This window comes from Balearica regulorum, chromosome 2, assembly GCF_011004875.1.
Source record: "Balearica regulorum gibbericeps isolate bBalReg1 chromosome 2, bBalReg1.pri, whole genome shotgun sequence".
Lineage (NCBI taxonomy): Eukaryota > Metazoa > Chordata > Aves > Gruiformes > Gruidae > Balearica > Balearica regulorum.
This window is the reverse complement of record NC_046185.1, coordinates 72,477,947-72,490,357: the sequence shown is the minus strand read 5'-3', so window position 1 is coordinate 72,490,357 and position 12,411 is coordinate 72,477,947. Positions and strand designations below refer to the sequence as shown.

Here is a 12,411-nt window from a genome sequence, read left to right as displayed (position 1 = left end):
GTCATACGGCATATGGATTACTTTAAGGCATATTTTTCATGTCTCTTTACAGAAACTAAACATAAAATTAATATCACATGTATTTCAAATTCTGTCATGGTAACGTTTTAATTATCACCATGAATATTAAGACTGAAAGATAGACCTGAAAAAGAAAAATCCCAATTACAGTATTATTTCTGGACACAAAGCTACATATTGGAATGCAACATAACCAAGCTGTGGTGTTCATGAAACCCTTGCCTTGCCCAGCCTGAGTCTGTACAGAGCCATCTCAGAAGCATCCTGATACATGATGTAGTTCATCTGCAGTCAGATAGACTACACATGAATAATGGAGAGCTATATGGACATCCTTCAAGACCATTATTCCATCTTAATTCATATACATATGATAACCTGCTTCAGCCCAAGCAATATTTTGCTTTGCAGAGCTGAGGTGACAGAAACAGAACTTGTAATTGAACATGAACACAGATAATCACTACCACACAAAACAACAGGACATACAAGATTACTCTCTTGTTGGCAGCGTGGCAGTGAAGCTTCATATTCCAGGGAGGTGAGAGTAAATCACAAAATTATATAAAAAAACTTGCCCCATGTAGCGTAATTCTCATTAGATTTATTATGCAGACAATGAAAGTGGATTCCACTCCAGATCAATTCTAGCAATAAAAAGCAAGTTACCTTTAATTCTGAAGCCTGTACTCAAACACTCAAAAAAATAAACTGATAGGATTTGTAACAAATAGGAGACAAATGTGACTAAATCTGTGGAAGAAAACTAAGGAAACAACTTCAGCTTATGCTCTGACCATGCACAAAGATAAAAGAAAACAGCAAAAACTGTTTACTGTCCCAGAAAGACTGGAGACTTGACTTCTCTACATTTAGAAGAGAGGTGGAGAAGCATCACTGATAGACAGTATTGCAACCACCTGCCTTGTACAGCTGCTTCTCAAGTCTGTGCCAGGGAAATGGTGTCCAGCCCTCCTGGAAACAGCAAGTGCTACTGGAAGACTAAAAACTGGAGATGCTCTGGGAATTCTTAGTGTTTTGGAGTCCCCCACCAAGTGTTCACAGACTGCAATACAGCCTTGGTCAGCCGCAGCTGGAAGTGGTCCTTTGTCAGGTGTTCTGCATCACTGTGGAATCAGCCAGGTTGCTGTTGTCCAGTTACTAAACTGGCATTCATATCACTGCCACTATTAGTAACTGAAGCACTACAGGATATGGTTACCTGTACAGCTCTTGGGACCCTCCAGCTGTGACTGGTAGTTGTTGCTCTGGGCTACAATCCACAGACACACATCCTGCAACAACCACAGTCCCAAACAGCTCATCATCCAGAGGAACAAGAGAGATTCAGGGAAGGAAACAGTCATGGATTAATTTCACAGTTTATTCATGGGGAAATGGGATGTTTCTACCAGAAGCAGAAAAGCAAACCTGCATTATCAAAATACTTACCAGTCTCCCTTTCTCCCAACATTCAATGTATTGAACAATAAGGCTTGTCCCTACTTTGTTCTGCCTAACGAGCACCTGCTGTTACAGTATTAAGCAGTACATAAGGAAACAGACTCACAGATATCAGACTATGAGGGCTAATTGACTGGTTTGAGTTGGTCATTTTTCCACATCCCTCACACCCTTAAGAAATCATAGCAGTAATATCAAAAGCAAGCAGTTGAAAGAAAGAACTCTTGATGTGAATGACAATGAGCCCTTAAAGAAAATTCAGATGCAGGAGAGGCAATCACAAAGCACGAAGTCCCTCCAAGGCCCTGACCCAATACTTGCTGAAACATCCAGGAGTCTAGTTCATGATGTGTAGAGAAAACAAAGGCATTCAGGTATTATTCTTCGTCATCCAGCTTGTTTCACCCCCCCACCCCCACTGCATTGTTGTTGAAAATCTATGCTGTGAAGCATTAATGATCCTGATTCTCCCAAAAAAACCTGGCCACGAGGCCACCTTCCATCAGGTGAGGATCTCAGTGTCCCCATCAGTGGGTCCTGACACATTGCTGCTGCTCAGGCCCAGTCTGGGCAACACAGTACTTGCCTCATTTTTTCCCTTCTATTTGTGTACTTGGAACACTGCTTTCACAAAAGCCTGTTTTAGTTTCAACACACGCTTCTCCATCTCCTCCTTCCACTGTCTTCTCATGTCTCACAGCAAATGATTCAAAACCCAAGCTAGGAATCAGTCACTATTAAGAAGCTCAGATGAAAACACAGCTTGCCGGGACAATTCACTACAGGTCAGTCCTCATCTCTCCAGGAAACCCTGGTCTCCATCGCAGCCATGGGCACCTGCAGGAGGCATGGGTTGTCCTCCCACAGAAGTCTTGCTGTATACACGCTGTAAATCTAGTGTTTCCCAATGTGGCAGATACATCAGGCTGCGGAGAGCAATATATCTACTCAGTTGGGAAAGGCTGTTCCATGTGGACCTTCTTCAAGCCAAGGGGCCTTTGTGACACTAGAGATCAGACATAAAGGACTTAGAGGATCACTGAAAGAGATACATGTAAGAAAAATGGTATTTTAATTCTTTTGCTTCCATGCATTCCCAACTAAATTTTCATACTTCAAGGATTATAGCAGCTCACTTGCAAAAAACAAAACCAAACAAAAAATATTTCAAGATCTATCTTACATCTTTTTCCCCTTCATTTACTCTATAATTGTTCTTGTGATCAGAAACAAAATCATGAGGGAAACAGAAGCAAATTCCAAATTAATCAACATGGGCAATCCTTCTGTTTTGAATTTCTGTGAAACAGCAGTAGACTGGAAGGGTATCCATGTTTTGCTGTCACAGGACAGACAACTGGAACAAAGAATGCAAGTGTAGAAATGGCAAGATCTGTATCCTGAAAGAATCCTAGAGTATGTTGCAGCTCATAAGGAGCTGTAAACCACAGAAGACCTTTTTCTTACAATGATGTGGAATGAGAGACAAAAAAAGGACAAGCCTGAAGAGAAGATGAGTAAACATTAGCTACCAGCAGCCTAAAATAACTGTCAAGTACTCAAACCAACAATAGAATATCTTGCACACAACCAGTTTCTGCAAAGATCAATAAAATACTTTCCTCATGGCAACTCAACTTCAACAGTATGGTCTCACAAGATTTTATTATTGCTATTTCGAACCTCGACTACAGCTTTCAAGGCTTCCTGCTTTGCTAGAACACATACATCATAGTAAAAGTAATTAGAAACCCAGTAAGCTTTACATTTCCTCTGACCTATTGCAGAGACCTCCTACATAAGAGTGGCACTACTTCCGTGTTGAAGTCCTGTAACAATTAGCTGAACAAGAAATTATTTGATTCTCATTTCCTTCCTTCACTCCTCCTTTCCCTCTCTTTCCTTCTTCCCTCTCTTTCACAAACAGGAGGAACAGAAAAGCAGAGCAAGGTTTTCATTACAAAACGATGGAAACATTTGAATGGCCTTACAATATTCCCAGACTCACTAGAGCTGTCCTAGAGCAGTGGTCTCCAACCTTTTTTGATGGTGCAAAAAGTGAAGAACTTTTTGAGCATGCTCCTCCCATATATGCGTATTTATTTATAAATTATATACATCTCAGTGTACTACTATATTATGTACATAATAAAACATACACAAAAATAGAATTAAAAAAGGATGAGAACAATGAAAGAACCACCGCTAGAACAGCTGCAGAATACTAAGTCTCAGGAGTTTTGTTACCGAGTCTGGCAGAAAAAAGAGTTGGTGCAAAGCCATAATAATGCAACTATAGTAAGATGTAGTTTTATTCCTCACTATAACCTATAAATTGTAATCAGTCAAGGTGCTGAACATCAGCAGGCAGTGTATCTCTGCTGCTTTTTAAACCTCACTTATGAATAAATGTTTTCCACTAGATCAAGTTCTTCCACACACTAACAATATTTAACAACCCTTCTCCCCCTCAGTATTTCTAGTTCTGGAGTTAATACCTGATAACTTAAAATACAACAGTACACAAAACTTTGCTTTAGAATAAACTACTAGATGATATGTATATCATATCTTCAAAGAGCACAAGATATAAACTGATGCAGAGTTCACTGAATAGGCTTTACAGTATTTTCTGCCTTACTGCTGACATCTTGCCTTTCACAACTTTATCCTTTTTGGTTGTATCAAAAATTATTTTTTGGGGGGGTAATAAGCCGTTCAAACAAAGTTTTTTTCTTGATCAAAGCAGATAAGCTTTAATCGTGATTTTCTTTTCTAAATCACAGTTATCAACACTGCTTGTCCAGATTCTTAGGCAAAAAGTTACAGGACTGCCAGAAACACAGTGTACTCAAAAGCTGCTGGCCTTGGAGCACACAGAGGCAATCCCCATTATTCAAAGACTAGTCTGTTCTCTCTTATTTGTAATGGTGGCTTAAAGATATTTAGCACTTAACAATACATAATAAAGACAAAGGCTTAGAGCCTCAGGGAGTTTACAGAACTTTATCCCGCAATAGCCCCTGTGTGGCTGGGCTGGCACTAAGCAGAAGCAGGAGGCTATGCATTAATTACTATTCAAATTAAATGAGTGGGTCACAAGTTCAAAACAGACCAAATAAGGCTGTTTAAGCACGGAACCTTTTTTCGCAGGGTGCTGGAGAAGATAAAAGCTTGTGCCTCGAAGCTCGCTCAGCTCTACTCTCTGCCGAGCTTGAGCTAGACAAAAAAAAACACAAAAAAACAACCCAAACCAAGTAAGAGCTTTTAGCCTTGCACTCCCGTGAAGGTGAAGAACTTTGCCCTCAACACTCCTTTAATCCAAGAAACCATAACCCTACTACCAAAGCCCTGCAACCAGTGTTAGCTTTTTTAGGCCCCCCAGAAGCTGTTCATAGCCCTTATCCCTCTTGTAACTGTAGATGCCATGATTTACTCCCTGCCAATACAGAGGAAAGAAATAGCATACAAACCAAACTAAACCACTTGCATATACAGGCACATTTTGCTCTGAACACCAGGGACAGAGCTAGCTATGGAAAACATACTTGCCTCACATCTGTGCTTCATCTTTCTTACCATTCAGAAGAGCCCTTCAGTTTTGCAAATATACAAGAAAATGAGTATTCTCTGCTTCCTCAGCCAGGTCTTCTGCTTCTGATCTGCCCTGTTTCTTGCTAGGAAAGGATGTTTCGCTCTCCCGTCCTGCTTCCCTTCTTTCAAAACATTACAAAACTCCTTGCTAGTTAACTATTCCTAGCTATCAAGTTCCCAATTAGGTGATTTGACAATCAGTGACAGTATCATCGGGTTTTCCTATTATGACCAGTCTCTGCTCTATTAGCTGTGTCCTTATGGTCAGGTCCATCACAAAAGGACACACAATTTACGTAATATAAATTTTATCAGGGTCACACACTAAACTTCATAAAAACCCCAAACCCATTATGGACATACTTCATTGAAACATAATTTTCCAGTGATAAATGCATACACTTAAATTAACCGGGATATTAGGATAATATTTAAATAGATAATACAAGTATTCTTTCCCCCAAAATTTTACGATACCCTTTGTCAATATCAAGTTGTTATAATATCTGCACAGGTTTCCTGTTTGTTGTTTAAAGTCATTGCTAAAATACAGACCACAGTGCAGCTGGTAAAACAATGATCTGACCTAATCACATTGACCCATGCTTGGTAGAGAATAAAGCTGAGAATTCCAAGACGATAAAGTTAAAACCTACTTTTCAACAAGATGCCAATATTGCAGCTACATTTTCCCATTATTTTATTCTAATAGTACAGAATGCATCTGTCTTCTGTTGCTTTATGGAAAAAACATTTACATGCTGACCAGATAACCTAAAAACAAACAATTATTTTCCAAGTCTGTATATTCTCTGTCCACAACCCAGGTTGCTGTCATACCAATACCTCAGCACATAAGGTGAACAAAGGAAAAGATTAAATATATAGCAATACAGTTTAACCACAAGGTTGCAGTCTTTTATCCCTATCTTCTTAATACACGTATCTACTTGCATTTGTAAATACATTCCTTTTTTCCTCTTTTCTTTTCTTTTGCTTGTAGATGCTGGGGGTCATTGGATAGCGAAGGAAAATTTTTCTCTATTACAAATGAAACTAAGTCTACAGAGCAACATAATCTGTGCATGGAACAGCAAAGATAGGAGTTACAAGAAACCCTTGCTTGCAAGAGATTTAACCCATTTTTAATACCATGAGCCTACTAAACATAAAGCACATTTTTCTTTACCCACATTTATGGCTTTTTCACTTATCTGTGATCAAGTCATGTGCATATCATATAAAATGACACATAACTCATTTAGAGGATTTGGCTTTATGTGCAAGAACCAAACATGGTATCACTTGTTTCAGCAGTATATCCCCTAATGTCTACATCTCTCCGTGAAACTGCACTAGTAACACATCTCTAATAGGCAACCCAAGCTACTGCAGAACATAAAAATTAACTGAAGTTATACTCACTGTAACCTGGGAAGCATCCATGAATTGTAGGCCAAAGTAATCAGTTTCCACAAGGTCCAAATGATATACAATCTGGTCAAACAGTTCCTGTCCCTTTGCATTTTTCTGTAACAGAAAAGAAAGTGGGGGTTTTTTTGGTGGATGAGTGTGGGTTTGTTAGGGTGGGTTTCTTTTTAAGTTCAAATGGGTGAGAGGAGATGCACTATGGAATATAATATTTAAATAGTAATTCTATTTATTCTAAAGAATTTTATGGACATTTCTTTTTATTTTCTTCAAGAAAGATACAGTGACATGTTGTTCCATGTCTGCAGCTATTCCAACAGCGTTAGATTTCGCTCTCGAAGAAAACTTTCAAAGTTTGCTGTAACTCAAAGTATAGGAGAGAAAGGAAAAGCTTATGTCCTGTAAGTGTCCCAAGTCACAGAGCCAACCTTTTAAACCCCAGGAATTCTCCAGTAAAAGCTTGCTTGACACATTGCCTGAAATCTGCTGGCTGTTACCACATATCAACTACAGTCATGCAGCTGCAAAATAAATTCTGGACAGCTTGAATACTTGAAGAGAACTGTGAGGAAAATTAATGGGATTTGATAAGAATCTTTCAATAATGTTGCTAATTGCAGTCACATTTATAGCCTTTAAATGCAGAAACAAAAAAAGAAAAGAAACAAAAAAAGCTACAATTCTTACCTGGCACGCCATCTGAAACACAGGCATGGGAACAAAACTAACCCAAATCATGGACTACGGGTACTAGTAGAAAAGTCAGCTGATCTTAAAGCTAGGCTGCATTGGCCTGTGTACTTGTTCTGAGGTTAAACCAAGAATTTTCATACCCAGTCCTTCAATTTCAAACACTAGAAGAAGCAAAGCTTGGAGGTTATAGGTGTGGAGGAGGAGGGAATAACAAACCAATTTTTCCATGCAAGCTCTGTTGTGTTATTTAGGGAAGGATGTTCTGAAATTCCTCAGAAAAAAAAAAACCAACAACAAAACAACAAACCCAAACCCTTGCTAAAAATACATTAGATGATCATAAATCTCAGTAAGACTGAAGCTACAGGTGGTATTTTATACAGGAAAGTACAGATCTGGAACCATTTTTGTGCCTGCTGTCCCTCATACACCTTTGAGGATTTTTTTCCCAATTTTTATTTTATAAAGCTCTAACATTAGGCATTCCCACTTCATCCCAAAATGTAGCACAATTAATTGATTTCAGCTGAAGGAGCGCTAAACAGCGTTCAGTTCCTTTAGTTTGGCCTTGAGTGCAAAATCAGAATCAATTGTAACAAGTAGAACTCCTGTCCAGGATTCCAAGCTGTCTAAAGTCTGTCTTCTCCAGCAAAAGACAAGATGAAGAATTTCATCTCTATTTTTCCAAGAAGGTCAAAGCAAGCTTAGGTGTAGGTAGCAAGTTTTATTTGAGTTTTTTGGTTTTGGCTGGTTGGGGTTTTTACTAACAAAGCAGAAGCACAAAAATCAAATCTTATCAAATTTCAGGAACAGCATTAGGAGCTCCATTAAAATAAGCTGCATAGAAACTTAAAACAAGCATTAAATTATCATTGTAAGATACCGCTTTATTATGTTTGGGGGGCAAGAGATGAATAATAGACATTCTTAAAGTTCAACATGCTGTTGAAAGCAGGTGAGAATACAACAGCTTCTTAGAGCAGTACATTGCTAAGAAACCATCATCTTTAGATGTACAATAATTGCTATAAACCAAAAACTTTGCTAAAATATATCCAGATCATGTTTTCTCATATGTAGTAGATTCAGCATTTGTTATAAGAAGCATAAGAATTTAAACTGATTCTGCTCAAATCAGGGAGGAAAAACCCCTCTAAAGCAATTAAAAAAAAAAAGGCAAGACATGAGAAATTCGCAAAACTAGGAAAAACTGATTTGATGCCCTATGATCACTCTATTTCTGGTTGCTTGTTTTATGGCATCATAATGCCATGTTTATCTTCAACTGTCACACACCCAATAGAAACCAGAGAGAGCACACTCCACCTTCTGTACCCAAATAGTAGTTAATGTTCAACATATGTGTTACACAGAGAATAGCTCTGCACTGCACGGCTGGACTATAAAATGCAGTGTTACATACACAGTTTACAGGAGATTATAACATTTAACTTGCCACTAAATGAGCTTTCCCAGCAACTCCTATCACTTAGATAATAAAACTGCTGCAGCCAACAAACTACTGACAAAAAACCTTTCTTTGAGATGTTACATGAAAGGGGGAGATAAAAGTGACTTACTCCTTTCCTCTGCTAACAGCAAAGGATGGGCTGCTCTCCCGCCTGATAATCTAGGGAGTCAGATTGCAGACTGGTACGCTAGTACCTATGCATTGGATGAAATGGGTGGTACAGGCAAAATAGAAGGGGTTTTCCTCAGGAATTACATATGCCTACACGCATAAAAGTGGTCTCTAATGGAAAAAATGTCCACATTATGAGAATCTTCTGATTTTCACTGTCTTTTTCTCCTCCCCTCCTAGATAACACAGAAGCTAAAAAAAATGCTTCCTCTATAAAAACCTAGTACCACATAAAGAATATGAAACTGATTTCATACAAGAAACTTTTCATGTCAGACCTAATCTGAGTTGGAATTTAACAAATCACGCTTTCTCTACATATCCTCAACTTGTGTATATTTTTGGAAGATATATGTAAAAAAAAAAAAAAGCAACCTTAAACTAGGAATATTTTACAGTCCTACCTTGCTAGACAGATGGTTCAGAACTGTCAGATGTAAAAGGCCTGCATACCTTCCATCTCCTGAAAGGGAGTATCTAGTATATAGGGAGTATATAGTATATGGCAACAAACAATATACACATACTATTATATACAGTTACTACTTTGTTGTTATGAAAGTTACTATAATTGGAAACAGTGATGTAAGGAAAGCTGCAAAACCCTGTTTGGGTTTTGGAGGGGTTTTTGTTTGTTTTTGTTTTAAAACCCCAACAATTAAACTAGTGCCAGAACTTGTGTAAGCACCATGAGACCTCATAGGCAAACGCTGTGGGGGACATTTCAGGTGTCCAGCTTATGAACAAAGCTACAGCCACAAGCCAAGGTAAAACTGAACTAGCATGAGGCAGTCACTTGTGTTCCCTTCTGCCTCTTTGTTCTTGAAGAAATAGAAAGACTTGCAGGTTGGGAAGGTCCATGATAATGAGCAACTACTGAGAGAAAGGAAAGAAAAGGTGTTTCTCATGTCAGTCGCATCATCCTGCCTGACAGTCGTGCCAGTTTCTTCCACTCTGTATCCTGGAAGCCTTTCTCAAATATCCCCCCATTATATTTTCTTTGGGACCATGAATCATGGCATCAAAGAAAATTCTTACCTTTAATGAGGACTTATTGCTGGGTCCTCCTACAAGGACTCAAATTGGCATGGGTATAAAGCACCTCGTAGAGACACAGCGACAGCTCCATGACCCACATTTCAAGTAGGCTAAATTTTTAGCTGCCAAAGACTTCCAGTCTCAGGGAATCTATGGAAATTCTTGTCAGCTAAAACCTGACAAAACAAAGATTAACTTCTCTAACTAGAAACTCTTCCAGACTTGACATGTGAATAGGCAAGAGGTTTTAACATGCTTTTGGTGGGCATGAAGGAAAAGGCAAATGCATCAGCCAGGGATATTTTACACCAACTGGCTCTGTCCAAACAGGCTGATCAGTGTTGATTTTAGCTATTGCAGAATTGTTTGAAAGGTTCTTCCAAAGGGCATGAAAAGGGGACACAGAAGCCAGAAAAGTCCCAGTTTCGTGCAGATACAGTGCAAGAATGCCATTGATCAGTCTCAGAGCACACCCAGCAAAGCTGGAAAGCTTCTGTGCACACCTTCCCCAAAGTGAAGTACAGTATGTAGCAACCAAGCACAGTACATTACAGGTACCCAAAGTGGAGTGATTAGAATGGTTTGGTCATACTGGAGAGTTCAGATTACAGCATTACAAATAAACTATTAACAGATTTCAAAAATAGCTGAAGTTGTACTTGGGAAAACAACCCATCAAACAGGGCAGGAGTACATGAAGTAGCCCGCAAGTTGACAAAATGATAACAAAAAAAGGAAAATAAATTACTGCCAAGAAAAAGCCAAACCCATTTAACTGTACTGTGTCCCAAACTGAATACTGAGCAGTAGCAGAAATAAGTGGGTAGGGCACATTTAGTTTCTTTTTTCTAAAGAAAGCACATGATTACATTTTCTGCAATAAGTCAAATATCTTTGCAGAGTGGGCTGCCATGATCTCACGGTCACGGATACCAGGTTTTAGCTTCTAGTAAGTTAGTAAAGGAGCATTTTTAGCTAGTAATCCTTTGCTCTGCAGGCCTGATACTGCTCTATTCCAGCGGCATCAGCATTTCCTCTCCTTGCCATTTCCTGGAACGGGGTAGCTCAGTATGTTCTGCTTGGTCTTCTTACACCTGATTTGTAACTCATTTTTCAAACCTACAACTAAAGGTGTATCTGTTGGCCATACTGCTTAGTAGTGAGAACTTGCTTTGCCTTTTAACAGTCACTGGCAATGTTGTCTCCCAGCATTTCAGACATATTGCAGGCTAAATGTGCATAAAGTGATCTGGGCTTCTAATTAGCCTTGACTTCTGGTGCTCGTCATCATCTGTCCTTTAACTTGCTTTCTTCTAGATAGTCAAGCCCTCAGTTTCTCAAACCCATTCACCTGTACTAAAAGAAAGTAGTATTTGCATAATTTTAAGTATAACAATACAACTTTTTCTATTTTCTTATAAATCTGTTAATTAGGTTCCTCGGGAAGAGCATGAGTCAGACACCACTTACTGCACCCTCTAAGACTGGTCACTGGGGGTATGTGACTACAGTGAAGTCATCCTTTGGATCATGACTCTTGTAGGCATGTGAGAGTTAGCTCATAACTAAAAAGAGCTGCATGTTATACAGCACAATTGCTATGATATCTAACAGCTTCAGCCAAGTCCACAGTTGAGGCCATGGCTGGGCTTGCAAGAGTTGCACTGAAAGCCCTGCTATCCAGCCCAGCAATGCTGCTGCAGTAATATAGTCAAAAACTATTGTCACTTTTTCAAGTTCCAGTTTCCATGCTGCCATCCAGAGATGACACACTACAGAGGGCATGCTGCTCCCTGCAAATTAGCCACGACCTTGGTGCCTGTCGCACCCTCCTCCCAGGGGACCTAATGAACAGATGCATTAAGAATATGGAGAGTTGCATTTTTGTGCTTAAAATTATGCAAATATTGCTTTCTTTCAATATACAATAAATTCACTCTTAAGACTAAAAGAAAAGCAAGTTACTTCTTAACACTTCATATCTCAAATGGGGTGAACTGACTTGCTCAAGCTCTTTCTATGCCACTGTTCAAATGACCATTAAGCCTCTCACCCCTTCATGGCAGTAACAGCAGCATTGCTTCAGAGCCTGCTACTGGATGCCAATTATGTTTAAATGTAGCACTGACAACAGAAACAAGCAGCATTCCTGAACAGGCACAGAAGAAAATGCAACTGATGAACTTTTAGCTGAAGGAGAACAAAATTCATTCTAATCCCTTTGAGAAATAAGCTAAAAACAATAGCCAAAATCACCTTAACATCCCCCTGCAAAAAACCAACAACACCCAAACAATAAAAAATATCAAACACATATAAACACATACACACACACCAGCAAAACCCCAGCCCTTCATCAGGACACAAAAAAAATCCCCTGAATGGCATTTATTTATTATAACCTTGAAAGCACAGACACTTTGCTCCCAGTCACTTTTGTCAATACCCCAAACTAAAATTGCTATTTCCTGAGCAAAAGAAGCTTATGAGCAAACCAAAAAACCAAACCAAACTAACAAAAAACCCCA

General features: G+C 39.0%; 1 protein-coding gene across 4 annotated transcripts in view; it reads right to left on the bottom strand.

Annotated features, from left to right (window-relative positions):
• Positions 1-12,411, bottom strand: part of EPB41L4B (erythrocyte membrane protein band 4.1 like 4B) — a 196,230-nt gene that overhangs the window by 134,546 nt on the left and 49,273 nt on the right. For all 4 annotated transcript variants that reach the window (XM_075744687.1, XM_075744688.1, XM_075744689.1 and 1 more), the window contains exon 2: positions 6,505-6,609. In XM_075744687.1, the coding sequence (XP_075600802.1) occupies positions 6,505-6,609 (105 nt within the window). The remainder of the gene's footprint in view (positions 1-6,504; positions 6,610-12,411) is intronic.